Source organism: Micrasema longulum, unplaced genomic scaffold, assembly GCF_059751315.1.
Source record: "Micrasema longulum isolate JH-2025_06_02 unplaced genomic scaffold, ASM5975131v1 h1tg000271l, whole genome shotgun sequence".
NCBI lineage: Eukaryota > Metazoa > Arthropoda > Insecta > Trichoptera > Brachycentridae > Micrasema > Micrasema longulum.
Genome location: NW_028277475.1, coordinates 770,166 through 785,784, shown reverse-complemented (window position 1 = coordinate 785,784; position 15,619 = coordinate 770,166). Strand labels below are relative to the sequence as shown.

Below are 15,619 nucleotides of genomic sequence, written 5' to 3'. Positions count from 1 at the left end.
TTTATTTTCGTGTTTTTAAGGTTAAGTTCCTTTGTATATTGATTGAAAAAATACAAAATATTTTCAATTAAATCATAGGTAAATATGAATAATCCACAATTAAGGCAGTTTAAAAAAAAATCCGCAGTATAATTAGTATACTCTAGTTCAATAATGATATTTTTTCCCAAACATTTTTCATTTCCTCACTTAAGCGTTTTCCTCAGTATTACACTTTTTCTGTTGCTCTCTAGAAAAACGCAAAACAGGGGTTTTACTGTATATAAATAAAGATAAAATCAATGCTGTTTCGCACTAATGCTATAGCTTTCGCATTGGCTAAAGCTTTCAATGGTAGTTTAACACTGCAATATTTCACTGTCTCTGGACTGGCACCACCTGAACCATAAGACATATCACCTCATATTTTATGTAAAATAAAAGATCTACAAATGCAGCCATTGGAGTACTAATGCAGTGCCCTATGCACCATTTAATGCGGATAGGGTAATAGCGATAGTGACGATGAATTAACTATGCCTCGAATTTTAATTTTAAAATAAAATATATAGAAGACTATATTTTACCTTAGCCCCCCTTGCTAATAGAAGCACCAAGCAATTGTAGTGGTTTTGACGTGCGCAAACATGTCTGAAAAATCAAACACATTTATTCATAAGGATTTTGTTCCGTGTCCGGGCGGATTAAGAATACAGTTCATCATCATTTGACAAGTGTCGTGTATGTCTGTAAGAACCTTAATACTATTGAGTGTTCAATCACTCAAAAATTACCATGAATTTTTTATTTCAAATTAGAACTTACAGGGGCGTATCTCCGTATATGTTGGCGACATTGACACAACTACCAGCGTTGAGCAGTGCCTCCAGCGAGCGGCTACACCCCGAGACGGTTGACCAATGCAAGGCGACGTTATTTTCCGAGTCACGGATCATTGAGTCGGCCCCTCTTTCCAGAAGAAATCTTTATTAAAGAAAAAAAAAGAAAAGATATTATTATCCTTAAAATGTATTATTTATTATTTTCTCTGCAAATGTAGACGAAGAACAAAAACTTGAAAAAAAAAAGTAATAAATATACATGGTTAAATGTACAGCTTAATCCCTTTAACCGTTCGAGGATTACTGTGGCTTTGCATCATTTTAGAACAATTGAATAGTAATACATTCAAAATTCCTCTCAAACATAACCATAATACACGCTTCACGTATAATGATGGTTTGGTAGTACCAAAAGTATGTAATAAGTATGGTAATAGAACTCTCAAATATTTAGTACCTAGCATTTTTAATTTATTGCTGAAAGAACTTAAATTTAACTCACAATGTAACAACAGCAAAATAAGAGAGTGGCTACTCGATCAAAATTTTACATATGAATAGTAGCTTATGTGTAAATATTTTAATTTATCATATATTTTCTTGTATTTAAAAAAAAATATATTATTATTTCTATATACATGTATATTCTGATCTTTCCGGCTGTTAATTATATCTGCTATTCATTGTCTTTTTAAATGTAGATAATATTATATAAGTTAGTATAAATATAATCTCCACTAATAAGCCACAGAAAGTGGCTAGGTGGGATTTTAGTTTTAGTAAAAATATGATAATTAAAATTTGTTTTTTTTTTTTTTTAATTTTGCGTTCTTATGATTATCCCAAATATTTAATTTTAAGGGCCATTTTCAACGAGTTGTAAATAACTCACTATTAGAAAATGGGAATCAAGTTGGGGTAGAGTGGGATTCGAACCGCGGACCTTTGGTCCGTGAGTCCGGGACACTAGCCACAGGACCACAACTCGACTCAAAAAAAAAAAAATAGTTTTGAGACTCGACAGCTGGGAATCAGGGGCCCTCTTGAAAAAAACGCCACAAGATATTTCAAACAGTACATTAGATCTAAATTTGTTGCAACAGAGAGGGAAAACATTTTTGAGAAGGTAATATGGAAGTCTAGGCATTTACAGGGGTTATAACCTTTCATAGGCTGGTTTAAGTAGCCACTTTATACACTGTAACATTCACTATTCTGCCCATGTTTAAACATTCACATTTCCTCAACTCTTCTATCTGTTGACTTTTGTGAAGTAAGAGAGCTGAAACCTTCACTATGTGGGTGAGATTCATCCGCCTGAACCAATTCACCCACTAGGCAACGCCTGAAAACAATTTTCTAATTTTTATACTTCTTATAGCAGTTAGTTTAATCAACAATATTTTGAGTATGTCCAAATGCTTGCAGACAGGTGGGATTTCCTCCCTTGGGAGTTAGAACAAATTTAGATCTAAATAACTCCATAGGAAGGGGAAATCCAGCCTGTCTGCAAGCATTTGGACATACACAAAACATTGTTGAATACATTAGACGTACATGCATCAGCTCAGTGCTGCTAGTGTGCCCAATAAACATAACAAAACAAGTACCTGACAATGTGTACATTGTTGTTCTCGGCCGCCCAAACCAGGGGGGTCCAGCCCCCGTCGTCCTTCTGGTTGATGAGCAGTTTGGGAGTATTATTACGGCTCTCCAGCAATACAGAGCACACGGGAACATTGCTGTTCTTGGCTGCGAGGTGCAACGCTGTCACTCCATCGGGACCCTGAAAATAAAGATTAAACATGTAAAGTATAGAATTTAGTTTTAGCAAAACCGATGGCCAGCCAAATCTTCAGTTAAAATGGAATAAATGGATCCAACACTAATGCTCACTTCACCAGCAAGTTTTTTGATCGTTATTCGACGATCCTGCATGACCAGGGTCCTTACTTGATCAATGACATTAGTTTTGGATGTTGAGGGCCTACCGGATCGTGCTTCACTCTGATGAGCGGCCATCTTTGAAGCGGTTATACCACTCCTTTATCTGTGTGGTGCCCATTGCTTCGTCTCCAAACACTTTTTTAATTTTGCGGATAGTTTCCACTTGAGAATCCCCAAGCTTTAAACAAAATATAATGCAGTAACGTTCTTCAACTTTTCTGTCATTTTGTTAAAACTAAAATCCAATGACAATAGCGTACACGTACTCACTCTTCAACTGCGTGGCAGCAACTGAGTGGCGCTGTGGTCGTGAAAAAAATTGAGCATGCGCATTAGGTATACCTACAAAATTATGGTTGGATCCTCGTAGATATAGGAATAATAATAAAGTAAATAAAAATAAAACACAAAATAAAATAAATTTGAAGAATAAGAAAAAATACAGTTGTTATATAAAAATATTGTAGAAGGTACAAAACATAATAATGAACATACATAATTACTGACATCGTATAACTAAACAGACATTAGTTTAACTTCACAAACATCAACAGGTGGAAGAATTTAAGGAATATAGATGTTCAAAAATGAACAGAATAGTGAATGTTATTCAGTGTGTAAAGTGGCCACTTAAACCAGCCAATGACAGGTTATAAGACCTGTAGATGCCTAGACTTCTATATTACCTTCTCTAAAATGTTCTTCATCTCTGTTGTAATATGTTAATATTAACAGCTCCCCAGGGAGTTGAATCCAGTCCCTGTATACAAAAATTTAGACAAGCTCAAAATATTGTATATTATTGTTATTATTATTTGTTATATGCAGGCAGCCTCGGCTGATGCGCCTATGTCTTGTGTACTGCTTTTTGTCCAAATTCTTCTTCCTTCAAAAAAGCATCCAAACGGTTTTTGAAATGGTTGACTGAAATGGAATGGACAATTAGACTTGGAAATTTATTCCAGTCTGAAACTACCCTGCTAGAAAGGAAGTTTTTCTTGGGATTGATGTATTAGATTATAGATATTTTTTCATACATGATACAGCCCGCTTTTCATTGTGAGTACCTTTAAAGTGACGTCACTGCCAGCCTTGACCAGGTACCGCATGGTCGCGTAGAACTCTTTCTCGCACTCGTCCTTCAACTTGTCTGCACTCTGGTCCGCGTCGTGCCCGCCGTGCGGCCGTGTCCGGCTGTCGTAGCTGATGACGGCAACCATGAGCGGCGTCCGGCGCTTGGCGTCCAGAGCGTCGAGCGCGCAGCCCAAAGAGCGGAACAGATGCAGCGCGGGGAGGTTGAACTCGCGGGCCGCGACGTGGACGCAGTTGCCACCGTCTGCATCTGGGATAGGCTTACGAGGGTCAGCACCAGCAGCTGAAACGAAATTTAAACAATAACATTGATGTTTTTTGTGAATATTTATTGATGAAACTCCATAATGTATGATATTGATATAAAATTTCTTGGTGACACCAGTCTGAAGATACTTACTTAGGTCAGTGGTCAGCAAACTCATTAGTCAAAAGAGCTTAACAAGAGCAGTACTACGGTTCCAAGCAAAAAGGCAATCACCTGATAAATAATTTAAATTCTTCTAAACGACCTATTCTAATAAATAGATCTAAAATTATTATTTTAAAACTTTTGATTTACGTATGGCAAAAAATATTTGGGGTTTGAAACATGCCATACTTCTTAAAAATATAATCAAAGTATTACTTAAGAAAAATATTTTTAAAGGGTTTCAAAATTAATCAGCCATCCCCTTAATTCTCTTCTTTTTAATTTCTATTCATCTTTACTTTATTTCATTTTTTTTTTTTTAATAATTATTAACATATTAGTGAAATAATTATTTTAATAATAAAAATGCAGTTCCACCAAGAAATGTCAGTAGTAAAACTCAATATATTGAAATAATTATGATTCTATTTTATGTCCAAATAATTAAAGAACCCTCTAAGCATTTAAAAATAAATAAATAAAAAGTAGGTACCTATAAAAAAAAGAATATTTTCTTTAATAGTCTAACTTTTTACCAAGTTCTCTCCTATACCCTTTTCAATATAAATATAAGTTTTAAATTTACTACGCACCCCCACACACGACCCTCACACATTCATTCATTCATTCAACATGTGTAACATTCACCATTTTGCCAATGTTTAAACACGCTTGTTTCTTAAATTCTTCCATCTTTTGATTTTAGTGAATTCAGAGAGCTGAAATCTTCACTGTTGTGAAGAGATTCATCTGATTGAACCATCTCAAATACCAGGCAATGTTGAACACAGAAAGCACACTGTTGCCCCGGGAAGCACTCCATCATAACTAAAAGGACATGAAGTGACTCTTTACTGACCCAAAGCCGCCATGATGCTGGTCACAGAGTTCTCCTTGTTACAGATAGCCGCCTGTAAATTCGGCACTGGTTTCTCCCCCACCGGATCCTTGATGAGCACCTCATCGTAGTCTAAGACCTTTTCCTTGTCCGAGGCCGCCACATCGGCCGCCAGCTGTGGCAGCAAGTCTGCCGGGACAATTGGGAGTTCCACGTCCAGCTCCTTGATCATGCTGGCCAATTCCCGCTCGTCTAGACAGGTCGATTTCAAATCGGTTTTGGAAGGGAACGACATACGCGCGGGAGCACTGAAAAATAAAATGTTATTATTTGGAAGAAAATAAGTCACTTAAATTAACTTACTTAAATGGCGAACTTAAAATAATAATAAATTACTTCAATCGATACGTAAATGTATAATGGAGGAATACCGATAATCTTAACCTGGTATTTAATATGTTTATAGAGGTAATAAAGTTAATATATGCAATGTGTACTGGCTACACATTTATTTATTTATTATACGGCACAAGTGCCTATTACAATATAAAATATAATGAGTTAGTTAGATATACAAAAATTAAAAACTTAAAAACAATACATAGGTATAAAAAGAAAAAGAAAAATAACAATAAATAGATACATATACATGTATGTATGTCAGCATACAAAAGATACAAAAAATATAAAATGAATAAAAACCAGATCATTAGCAAAAGTAGCGTTTGCAAATAATTCCTTAATCGTTACTATAGAATATCATAAAATATTTACAAAGAGATGATTTGATCACAGAGAATCGAGTTAAAAATGTCGATATGAGAGGTACATTCGTTTCCTAGTCTGTGTATACGCGGTATAGGTGAGTGACAAATATAGTTAGTTTGAGAAGGGTGATAATAATATAGACTATTTTGTCTAGTTCTATTTGTTCTATAGGAATATGTAGTTTGAAATGAATGTATCTTAAAAATTTTCGTTGGACTCTTTCAACACTATTTATATGAATTTTGTAAAAAGGGGACCATATAGTAGAGTTGAAGAATGAAACCCAAAGTTTTCATACTTTTAGAAGTAATGTGGTTGATGTGGCATACCGGGAAGGGAGAGTTAAAATTGTTTTTGATACTCGTCAAAAAAAGTTACCTTTCTAATTTCGGATTCGGGAGCAGCACATTGTTCGTGGAACATTTCATCTCCACCTTAATCCTCTCGCACTCGGTGTTAACAGGCTCCATGGTCTCCTCCACCAGCCCGCAGTGGGGACACCCCGGGCTATTACTGTACACCTCGGAAAGGTTAGATAGCTAGAATTCAAATAATATTGTTGTTGGAATTTATTATTATTATAAATATAAAGGGGGTTTAAAAAAATGAATATTTGCGTAAACAAAAGTTAAGAACAAATTTTGCTAAAAACACACTGTATTAACCGTTAGAATGCTACGCGGCGCAAAAGCGCTGCGATCGTTTGTATCGAAAATTGCGGCGCAGCGCAAAAGCGCTGCGAGTTTCAGTGTGTTTTCGGTGCTCCGCGGGAGTGCACGTACGCTAACCTCGCACTTTATGTTTAATAAACATTAATAAACAATAAACATTTTATCTTTATAATGCAAAAATAATTAATAAAATTGATTGATATTTGTCTAAGTTAGAGTGTTTTATTTGACACCATTATTTTTTCCTCTAAATTAATCAATATGTGTATAGCAATTTTCATTTATTTTTGCCAAAATTGCTTAGCACTAAAACGGTTAATGCAATATTTACAACCAAAACATTCTTCTTAAAAAACAATTAAAAGTATATAATTCCATAAAAAAAATAGTATGAATTTTAACTGTTTTATTTTTTGAAAACGAATATTGTAGGCATAATTTCACATAGAATTGAAGCAAAATACCACAAAATTTAAGTACTTTAAAATGCTTGTATTTCTCTCCAAAAACAGTCACAGTCATAGTTCTAATTTTATTTTATTATCTTTTAATCATTTGAATAGTCTTTATATTTTGATTTACTTATTCATATTTTTTCTCTTGCAAACTATAATTAATAATAAAAATAATGTGACCTCACTGGGGTTACCCGTGCCGAGGACACATAACAATATACTTTTTTACATTTGAGAATAAACAAAGTAGACTTACTTAATAAACAGAATCAACTTAATATTTATGTTTATAATTAATTTATGGACATTTTTATTTTTAATATTACAAAACGCAAAATGAAAGAACAAAATATATATATTTGGATAATTTATACAGCGCCGTTTTTGTGAAAATCACCTCAAGGGCGCTGAAACCTAACATAACATAAGCTATAAACTTGTGGAGCAGTTGATTCAATATTGGTTTGGGCGAATGAGACAATACATTTTACTTCTACCTAGCTCCACTATCCATTTTTTATAGCCATTTGAACATTTTCTAGTTACTAATTGTTTTAATAGATAGTGGAAGTAGGTAGGTTATAGATTTTAAATGAATAATACTCAAAATCCCTTTGTCCGAAAGTGAGTATCAATGTACCAAAGTTTGGTCTAAATTTTAAGAGGCGTAATCTGCAGGTTGAAAAGTAATTATATTATAGTTACATAAAACTTTTAAGCATATTTTTTAATAGAAATAACTTTTAAAAAAAACAGCATTTTGAAATATCTTAACCTTGAAATCAATAGATTAAAAAATAAAGTGATGTAGAATTACTTAATGAACAGCTAACACATATTTATTCCCCATTACTGTAAGCATTGTGATACCTTTACTAAATATTTTTGAATACTTTATTTTTCCTAATTGACTGTCATGATGGGATAAACAAGACCTTGAGACACAAATATATATTTAATGTATTGAAACTCATCAAAATAACATTATATAAACTCTAGTATTTGCCCCATAGCATTTCGTAAAAAAGTCCTTCAGAGAAAAATAATTCAATTACTATTATGTAATTTTGAATTCTCTTACTGTTTTTCTATAAATTCATTGAATTTTATAATAAAGATACCAGTCTCAAAGATGTCGCAAAACCGATTAAACTGGTCATCGGTTATTCCAAGTTTGTGGATTTAAAAATCACTCATATTTTATTTCTATAATAACACAATATTGGAAAATTAAAATTAAATTGTGACAGACCAAGGTTTAAACATCGGACGTCTGCTATTGTGTACATCGGTGGCTTCTAACGTGAATGTTAGAAGTCATGATGTATCCCAAACTGGTCCAAAGCAATATTCTCCATTGAACTCCAGAGGAGCCGCTTCACTATCTTTACCCTGATCTTCTGATAAGTAAATATAACCGTTCAGTTCTGTTACCTTTTGAGGACTGGGCTGGTCTGTACCGGCGGGTGCTGGCTGAGCAGTACTCGGCGGGGACATTAGGTGGTCCATCTGTGTCGGGGGCATGAGGACAGAGGTGAAGGGGAGACCGCACTCCCAGTGGAATAAGTGCCCTTCACTGCAGCGGTAGAATACGCCCTGCCGACCATAGAGAAGATATCAATTAATTTTATATAGAGTTTTATTAAAAATAATAATATAATTTTGCCCAGTTATAGCAAAATACGAATTAATTATTTTTTTAAATAAGAAAGTTTTATCGAGCCTTGTATTCAATAATGTCGACTTATGCAACATCATAGCTACGCAAGAGTTAAGGAAACTGCTTTATTACTCAAAAAAAACTACAGTAAAACTCCGTTTATCCGTACTCAAGTTGTTCCAGATGCGCGAGTATCCCGGTATCTGTCAGCTAAGTGCTAGACCCTCGATGAAGACAAATGTTCGCTTTCAGGTCTGGCCTTTGTGATACCAGGGGATACGTTAAGTAGGATTAATAAATTTTTCTGATAAATAGTATGTAAAATGTTGTATTTAGGTCTTATGTTTATTTGTGTTGCACGCGTCGTGGCTATTGGCGAAATAGCCCGTACGGGCAGAGCGTTCCAGTAGTATTCACGAGACCTGCAGCCAATATGGTACCTAGGGTGATGGGGGCTGTACGACCTCCTCTACTCTGGGCCGTTCGGCGTATCGTTGCAGCCAGCTCGCCGAGCCCGACGCGCCGCTTTGTGTTGTTTGGAAGGTGTGTTTTTCAATAATAAATCAGTTGATATCTAGTCTCTAAACAGTGAACATGCGTACTCCCGCCCTCCACTCTTCGGTCCGCTCTGCCCGCCGACTACCTCAGACTCCCTTGACCACTTGGATCTCGTGGAAAGTCCTTTTCAGGTTGACTTGTAGACTGCATAGTCATGCTCCTACCTTCCGACTAAGCCTTTTGGCTCTGCTTGGGAGGATGGCTACCTGTTTACGTCGGGAAGTCTGAATGTGGGGCGGACACAGGTGACAAACTAGCGCAACACGTGGTAACGCGTACGTTACACCAGTCATCAGGATTGCCTAATATCCAGATTGTTATCAGGGCCTCGATTATGATGGGAAGATAACATTTATCTACAAAGTAAAATTGAGTTTTCTGTATGAAAAATAGAATATGTTTACATTTTTTTTTCTAAACATGTTCAATTATCGGTTACCAATGCAGATTCTTTGAATTTTCCATCTCAGTATATACCGATAAAGATAGCCGTTCATATTCGCGGTCCAGAAAATAAAAAATAAAGTTTTTAATTTTAATTTCATTGTGCAAGCTGGACATGTTCAAGTAAGTTTTTAATGTGATTTCTATTCGCTGTATTATTTCAAAAGTAATCAAATCTGGCACTAATTGGATTTTTATAATTATTATTATTTGTATTTATTTTTATTTATGAAGGTAAACATGAACAGAAAAAAATATAAAAGGAAAAATAATGAAACCCACTAAACCGCGAAACAGGCATGTCAGCAGGTTTCTTATTTTTCCTTTACAAAGAAAAACATTAGAGAAATTTCATAAATTTAAAAAGTAATATAAACATTATTAAGAACTAAACGCATACGATAATTGGAGTTTTACTGTAGCTATTAAAATATCGTAAAAACATTAAACATCTTATGTTTGGGTTGTTATTTAAAGCCAGAATATTTTTTAAGTTGTATATATCGGGTGTATTTTTAAGCCTTTTTTATTTAACATTAAATTAGAATAAATACTATACTATTTTTTTATATTTTTTTTATTTATTTGTTTATTTTTCTATACATAAAAATATACTTACAAAAATACACTTTGGAAAAATACATCTTAAAATTAAGCTATAACATAAATTGGAAAAAATGCCCACAAAGACTTCAGCGTCTGAGCGTGGGCCATTCCTTTTTTAATTATTAAAAAGTTTATAGCATATAAATATGGTATGACATGACCATGAAAAGAAAAGAAAAGAAAAACAAAATTGATATATGCTGCTTTTACGAAAACAGGATTTATTTGCAGTATAATTGAATACCTGTGATAGTAGGGCTAATACATGTAAATAAATATATATATACTTGTGTGCAGAAAGCCCCACAACTGGCGCAACAGTGGTGCAACTCCAGGCGTTTCCTGTGCATAGTGCAGGGCAGGAAGAAGGGGGCTCGAAGGCTCGCTCTCACCAGGGGCGCATCCCCGCGGGCCTCTCGATTGCACCCCAGGGCCCGCCCACCCACCCAGTCCACAGCGCGACAATACTCCACCTCTGAAATATGTCCATGAATTTTGAATACAATGAAAGTACGCCCTTTCATGAAACTGTTTATAAAGTGCTAGTGTCTTTCTGTGTCAAATTGATAATAATTGACAAACTTAATGTGCTGATTGGATCAAATAAGTTAAATTTAGTGAAATGTATTTAAAGGACAACATGAAATACCTCCAATACAAACAAGCGAGTTGTCGAGCTAAAAACTAACTTTTCTGGGTAATGCCAACTACCAACATAAGGAGAAAAAAATTGAAACATATAGGGATACCAGTAATATAAAAAAAAAACTCGCCGCTTTTAAATTTCAGTATTGTTACTGTTAATTTTGGCCATTTGACAGGACGTAAAGTTGGTTTTGGCCAGACAAACTAGTAAGGCGAATTTTGGTGTAGTCGGTGAATTTCCAGAGCGAAAATGATAACACTGACTTGGCCCCCCGCAACTTTTTCCTGTTTCCAAAGATGAAAAGACAACGTTTCGCGACCATAGAGGAGATAAAGACAGAATCGCTGATAGGAACTAGAGCCATACTAAAAATGTATTCTAGAAACATTTTGAGGATTAGAAAAAACGCTGGTAAAAGTGTATTATATCCGATAGTGATTACTTTAAAGGGGACAATATTAATATTGAGGTACAAATAAAAAAAAAATTACCTGCTAAGGAGTTGGGGTCCAGATAGACATTAGAGGGATGGTTACAAAGACAGGATTGCTGTCCGGTAGTACTTCCTTCTGGCTGGCTGGCGGTGGTGTCGCCCCCTTCATCCGCTGACGTAGATCTGAATAGAAATAAGCTTGATATACATTACAACAGAGATGGAGAACATTTTAGAGAAGGGAATATGGATTTTGATTTTGAACTCGCGTTTAAATAGAGGGAATAAATTTTCCAAAGCTGCTCGCAATATTTGTGCAGTGTACGGTGAAGATGCTATGAATTATCAATTAATTTGTTATAAAATAATGAAAAAGAATACATTATTGACTAATTTATTGCATTTTTTTTTGTTGGGTCCTCTTCTTCTCTTCATTTGGAAAAAATGGACTCAACTTATGTCACAAATATTTCAGATTAGGAAAGCTTTAAAAATTAATGTTCTTTTGATCAAGAATCAAACAACCTTTCAATATAGCCCATTATACGATGTTCCATTGTAATGGTCACCCTATACCTATTAAACTTTAGCTCCTTCCTTTTTTTTTCAACTATTTCTCCCACAACATAAAATATTTTCATAACCTAATCAGTGCATGTAAGGGTTGCTTATAAAAATGCATGTCGTGCTGGTTTTATATTTTTGTGCAACTATGGTGAAGGCTTATAGTGGGTTATACATGTAGTTTTAATTGGTGTCCTGACATAGAGACGGGTACGTCTCGAAACCGGTAGACATAGAAAAGTCAGTAAATGGTTATATACAAATATTTAATAACATTTAGTAAAACTTATGTGAACACCTATAACTAATAATAAAAAAATAAAATACACCATGTGTGCAGTAATGATTATATACAAATAAATTTTACAAACCCTATATCAACTCTTGACTCCACATTTGATTTTTGTTCCAAGGACACGGAACTCTCCATCCTTGACCTTTTCCTCGTCATCCGTACGGACGGAAGTTTCATCGCGTCGCTATTCTTCTCCGACAGTTTGGTCAGCTGTACGATTGGCAGAGAGTCTTCCATATCTGACGAAACCTTTCTCTTCCTGTCTTTTTTGGGAATGACTTCATCCTCTGATGGAATGAGGTCATCTTCATCGCTGCATTCTTTCATATTGACGTCGAGAATAATGTCTTCGGGTTCTTCTAGTTTTTCCACACTCTCATGCAACGGGGAACTAAAACGAAAAAACATGGAACATAAAGGTCTATCAAAAACAGTAAAGTAAAAAAAAAAAAATGTACTTATTAGTAGCGTGAAAATTATTTTTATTAACAGGGGTGCACTTGATGTTGGAATACGATTTTCAAAAATGTATTGAATGTCAGTAAATGTTATTTTATTGTTACCAAAAATCCACTAAAAAGGAATACATATGTAGAATTTAAGGAAATAATCCGATGGGGATCCACACAAAACTAATGTTGTTTGTAAACATTCAAATATAATATTTTTTTGTATCCTAAAAATTAACATTCTACCATTTTTTTAGTATATGCATTCTCACCGAATGCAGCCCTGTGGGTCGACGAATAAAACATTTACGCTCCTAAAATTTTGAAGATTTTAACATTTATAAATATGCCTAGGCCAAAGCTCGTCATTTCCCAAAAAACAGCACATAAATCAGTCCAGTAGTTATTCAGTCTATCAAGGACACACATACCAACATTGCTTTTTATACATATACAGATAAGGACATTCGTAAAGTATCTATATTTAGTTTATTTATCTATAACTAGTTTAAGATGAAACAAATAAATAAAATGAATTTATTTATTTTTATGTGTCCAGTTTAAGCATTTACGACAAAGTTTTACAAAATAATAGCATAAACTAAACCAAAGAAAACAAATGCATTATGTTATTGCGTCAAATGTTACATCAGCTCCCAATGGACACCGTTATCCACAATACTGAAGGTAGTGAGTAAACCCAATATAAGTAACCTAATATTTTCTAAAAACCACAGCAAAGATAAGGGTTAAAAAACTCACCTGCATTCAAACGTTTTACTCCTGGTATTCAAATGTTCTACAATGGCTTCTGTATTAGTAGAATCCATAGTAGACTCGTCTGTGACAACATCTCTATCTGAAGTTTCGTTTCTCTTTCTTTTCCCTTCCGTTACAGCTTTGAGCCCGAGTTTTTTCAAATGTTTTTTCTTTAATTTGTGTAAACGCATCTTCTCCTTCTCTTCTTCCGTGTATACGCACGGTACATTATCTTCTGTATTACAATACTCCGTTTCTGCTTCAAACCTCTGGCATTTAATAATCAATTCAGAAGGAGAGGAGCCTAAAATGCACCGGTTGATCTCATCAACGGTTAAACTCTTTTGCTGTTTTTCGTCACATTTTTCATTTTCTAATTTCTTTTCGTGCATTTCAAACGGTTTCTTCTTTGCCTTGTGAGGAGAAGTCTTCGGGGCGGACATTATTGAGATTTTGTTTTTTTCCGGAGATCTCTTGAGTCTGGATCTCGTGATTGTATATTCTTCGGGAGGGGGCTGCGCTTCCGATACGAGCGCAAGTCTCGCGTTGTTCTGAGTTTCGAAACCGATACGCAGTTCTCTATTGGCCAAGACTTTGGCGGTCGGTTTGATACGACGAGATAACCTAGTCGTGCCTGCGGTTGAAGTCTCATTATAAAACTTTTCTTTACGAGCGATGGCGTTGGCTAAAATGTTGTCAGAGTGTTCTTTAGAGCGGTGGCGAGCTGATCTTTTAATCGTGCTATCCTTGGAAGGAGAATCATCGGAATTCGAGTCGGACGGTGCTGCGCTTACGTTACATTTGTTTTGTCGGGACGACGGAGGAGTTTTTGCGCTGTCGTCGGATTCACTGTTAGCCCCCTTGGCTGACTTTTCATCGACTGGAGATTCGAGAGATAATTCTTTTTCTAAAAGGCTCGATAATTTACGTGATTCTCGTTGATTTTCTTCGCTGTAAAAGCCTGTTAAAACAATCTTATTTCTGAGTGATCGTCGGCTCGAGTTTGCACTTTCTTCGTTAGCTTTTTCATTTTCCGAAACAATTTTCATATTTGTGCTCCGTAGTCCAGTTTTTTCTGATCTGAATGTTAAGACAATGCGGGGCTTGTTTTGGGTGTCCTCAACGACCGGGCTGACTTTGTCTAGTAGGATTTTTGTCGAGGCATCAGTCGCCTCTTCCGTTTCACTTTCGTGTCTTTCGTCGCTGTCTCTAGTTTTAGTTTTCTTACGGGACTTCTTTTTAGGGGTGTGTTTGGATTTGTGATGTTTTACGGATTCTGTCGTGGTGTCTTTTTCCGATGCGAGGAGCGATACGTTAGTTGGTTTTTCATCTTCTGCGGGAACTGGAACGTTTCCCGCTTCGACTGGAATTTCTTTAGAGGGCTTGAGGATATATATTTCTGAGTTTATAACAGTTGAGGAAGGTGGATTATCCGGAGCAACGTCCGGAACTGAGGAGATATATTCAACGTTCCTCTCTAGGGTGTCAGGATCTACAGTGTATAACATATATTCGGGAATCTCTTCAGTTTCTGGATTTTCCTCATTGGCATTTGGATTAACAAACTCAGAAATACCGAGTGGGATTTCTTTTTCATCCAAATAACCTATATTTATTTCGCCATCTTTTAAAACAATATCGGGTTGATCGGTCGGCAGTGTGTGAGGCGGCACATCGGATTTGATTATCTCCGGTAAGGGTTGGGTAGCTTCGGTACTTTGCGTAGTCTCTGGAGGGGGGGCGCTATCAACCGAGAGTGACTTCTTAGGTTTATTTTTAAGCGGCTTGTTAAATACGGATTTCATCCCACTGAGGACTTTGGAGAAGATATTATCTTCCGGAGCCTGGTCTTTATTAGCAGCATTTAGTTTGGAAGTCATTATAACTTGGTATTTGATCAGGAAATCAAAAAGATTCTAATTTAAAACTGCCTTGAATACCTACGAAAAAATCATTTATTTGAATATAGTACATTGAAAGTTATTATTATTACATTACATATTTTATTAGTACGAAATATTCCCAATCAGCAAAAGTCCTGGTATGAGGGGATATTATATATAATAACACAATAGTTTAAATAAAAATTCAATAAAATAATATCACATATCACTCGTCACATGGACTGTAAGAACTGTTTTATTTAGGTGTTTCTTAAGTATGTACATGTTATGTATATTTTTTAGATCATTAGAAAGTGA

At 35.3% G+C, this 15,619-nt stretch overlaps 1 protein-coding gene across 1 annotated transcript in view; it reads right to left on the bottom strand.

Moving 5' to 3' along the window:
• Nucleotides 1-15,619, bottom strand: part of G9a (histone-lysine N-methyltransferase G9a) — a 29,914-nt gene that overhangs the window by 8,791 nt on the left and 5,504 nt on the right. Inside the window, exons 3-13 of the mRNA XM_088224187.1 lie at nt 13,422-15,358; nt 12,287-12,601; nt 11,410-11,534; nt 10,560-10,747; nt 8,439-8,600; nt 6,257-6,417; nt 5,132-5,418; nt 3,836-4,143; nt 2,432-2,607; nt 805-963; nt 567-630 (exon numbers count right to left, since the gene is read on the bottom strand). Coding sequence (XP_088080313.1) covers nt 567-630; nt 805-963; nt 2,432-2,607; nt 3,836-4,143; nt 5,132-5,418; nt 6,257-6,417; nt 8,439-8,600; nt 10,560-10,747; nt 11,410-11,534; nt 12,287-12,601; nt 13,422-15,298 — 3,822 coding nt within the window. The 5' untranslated portion in view covers nt 15,299-15,358. The remainder of the gene's footprint in view (nt 1-566; nt 631-804; nt 964-2,431; nt 2,608-3,835; nt 4,144-5,131; nt 5,419-6,256; nt 6,418-8,438; nt 8,601-10,559; nt 10,748-11,409; nt 11,535-12,286; nt 12,602-13,421; nt 15,359-15,619) is intronic.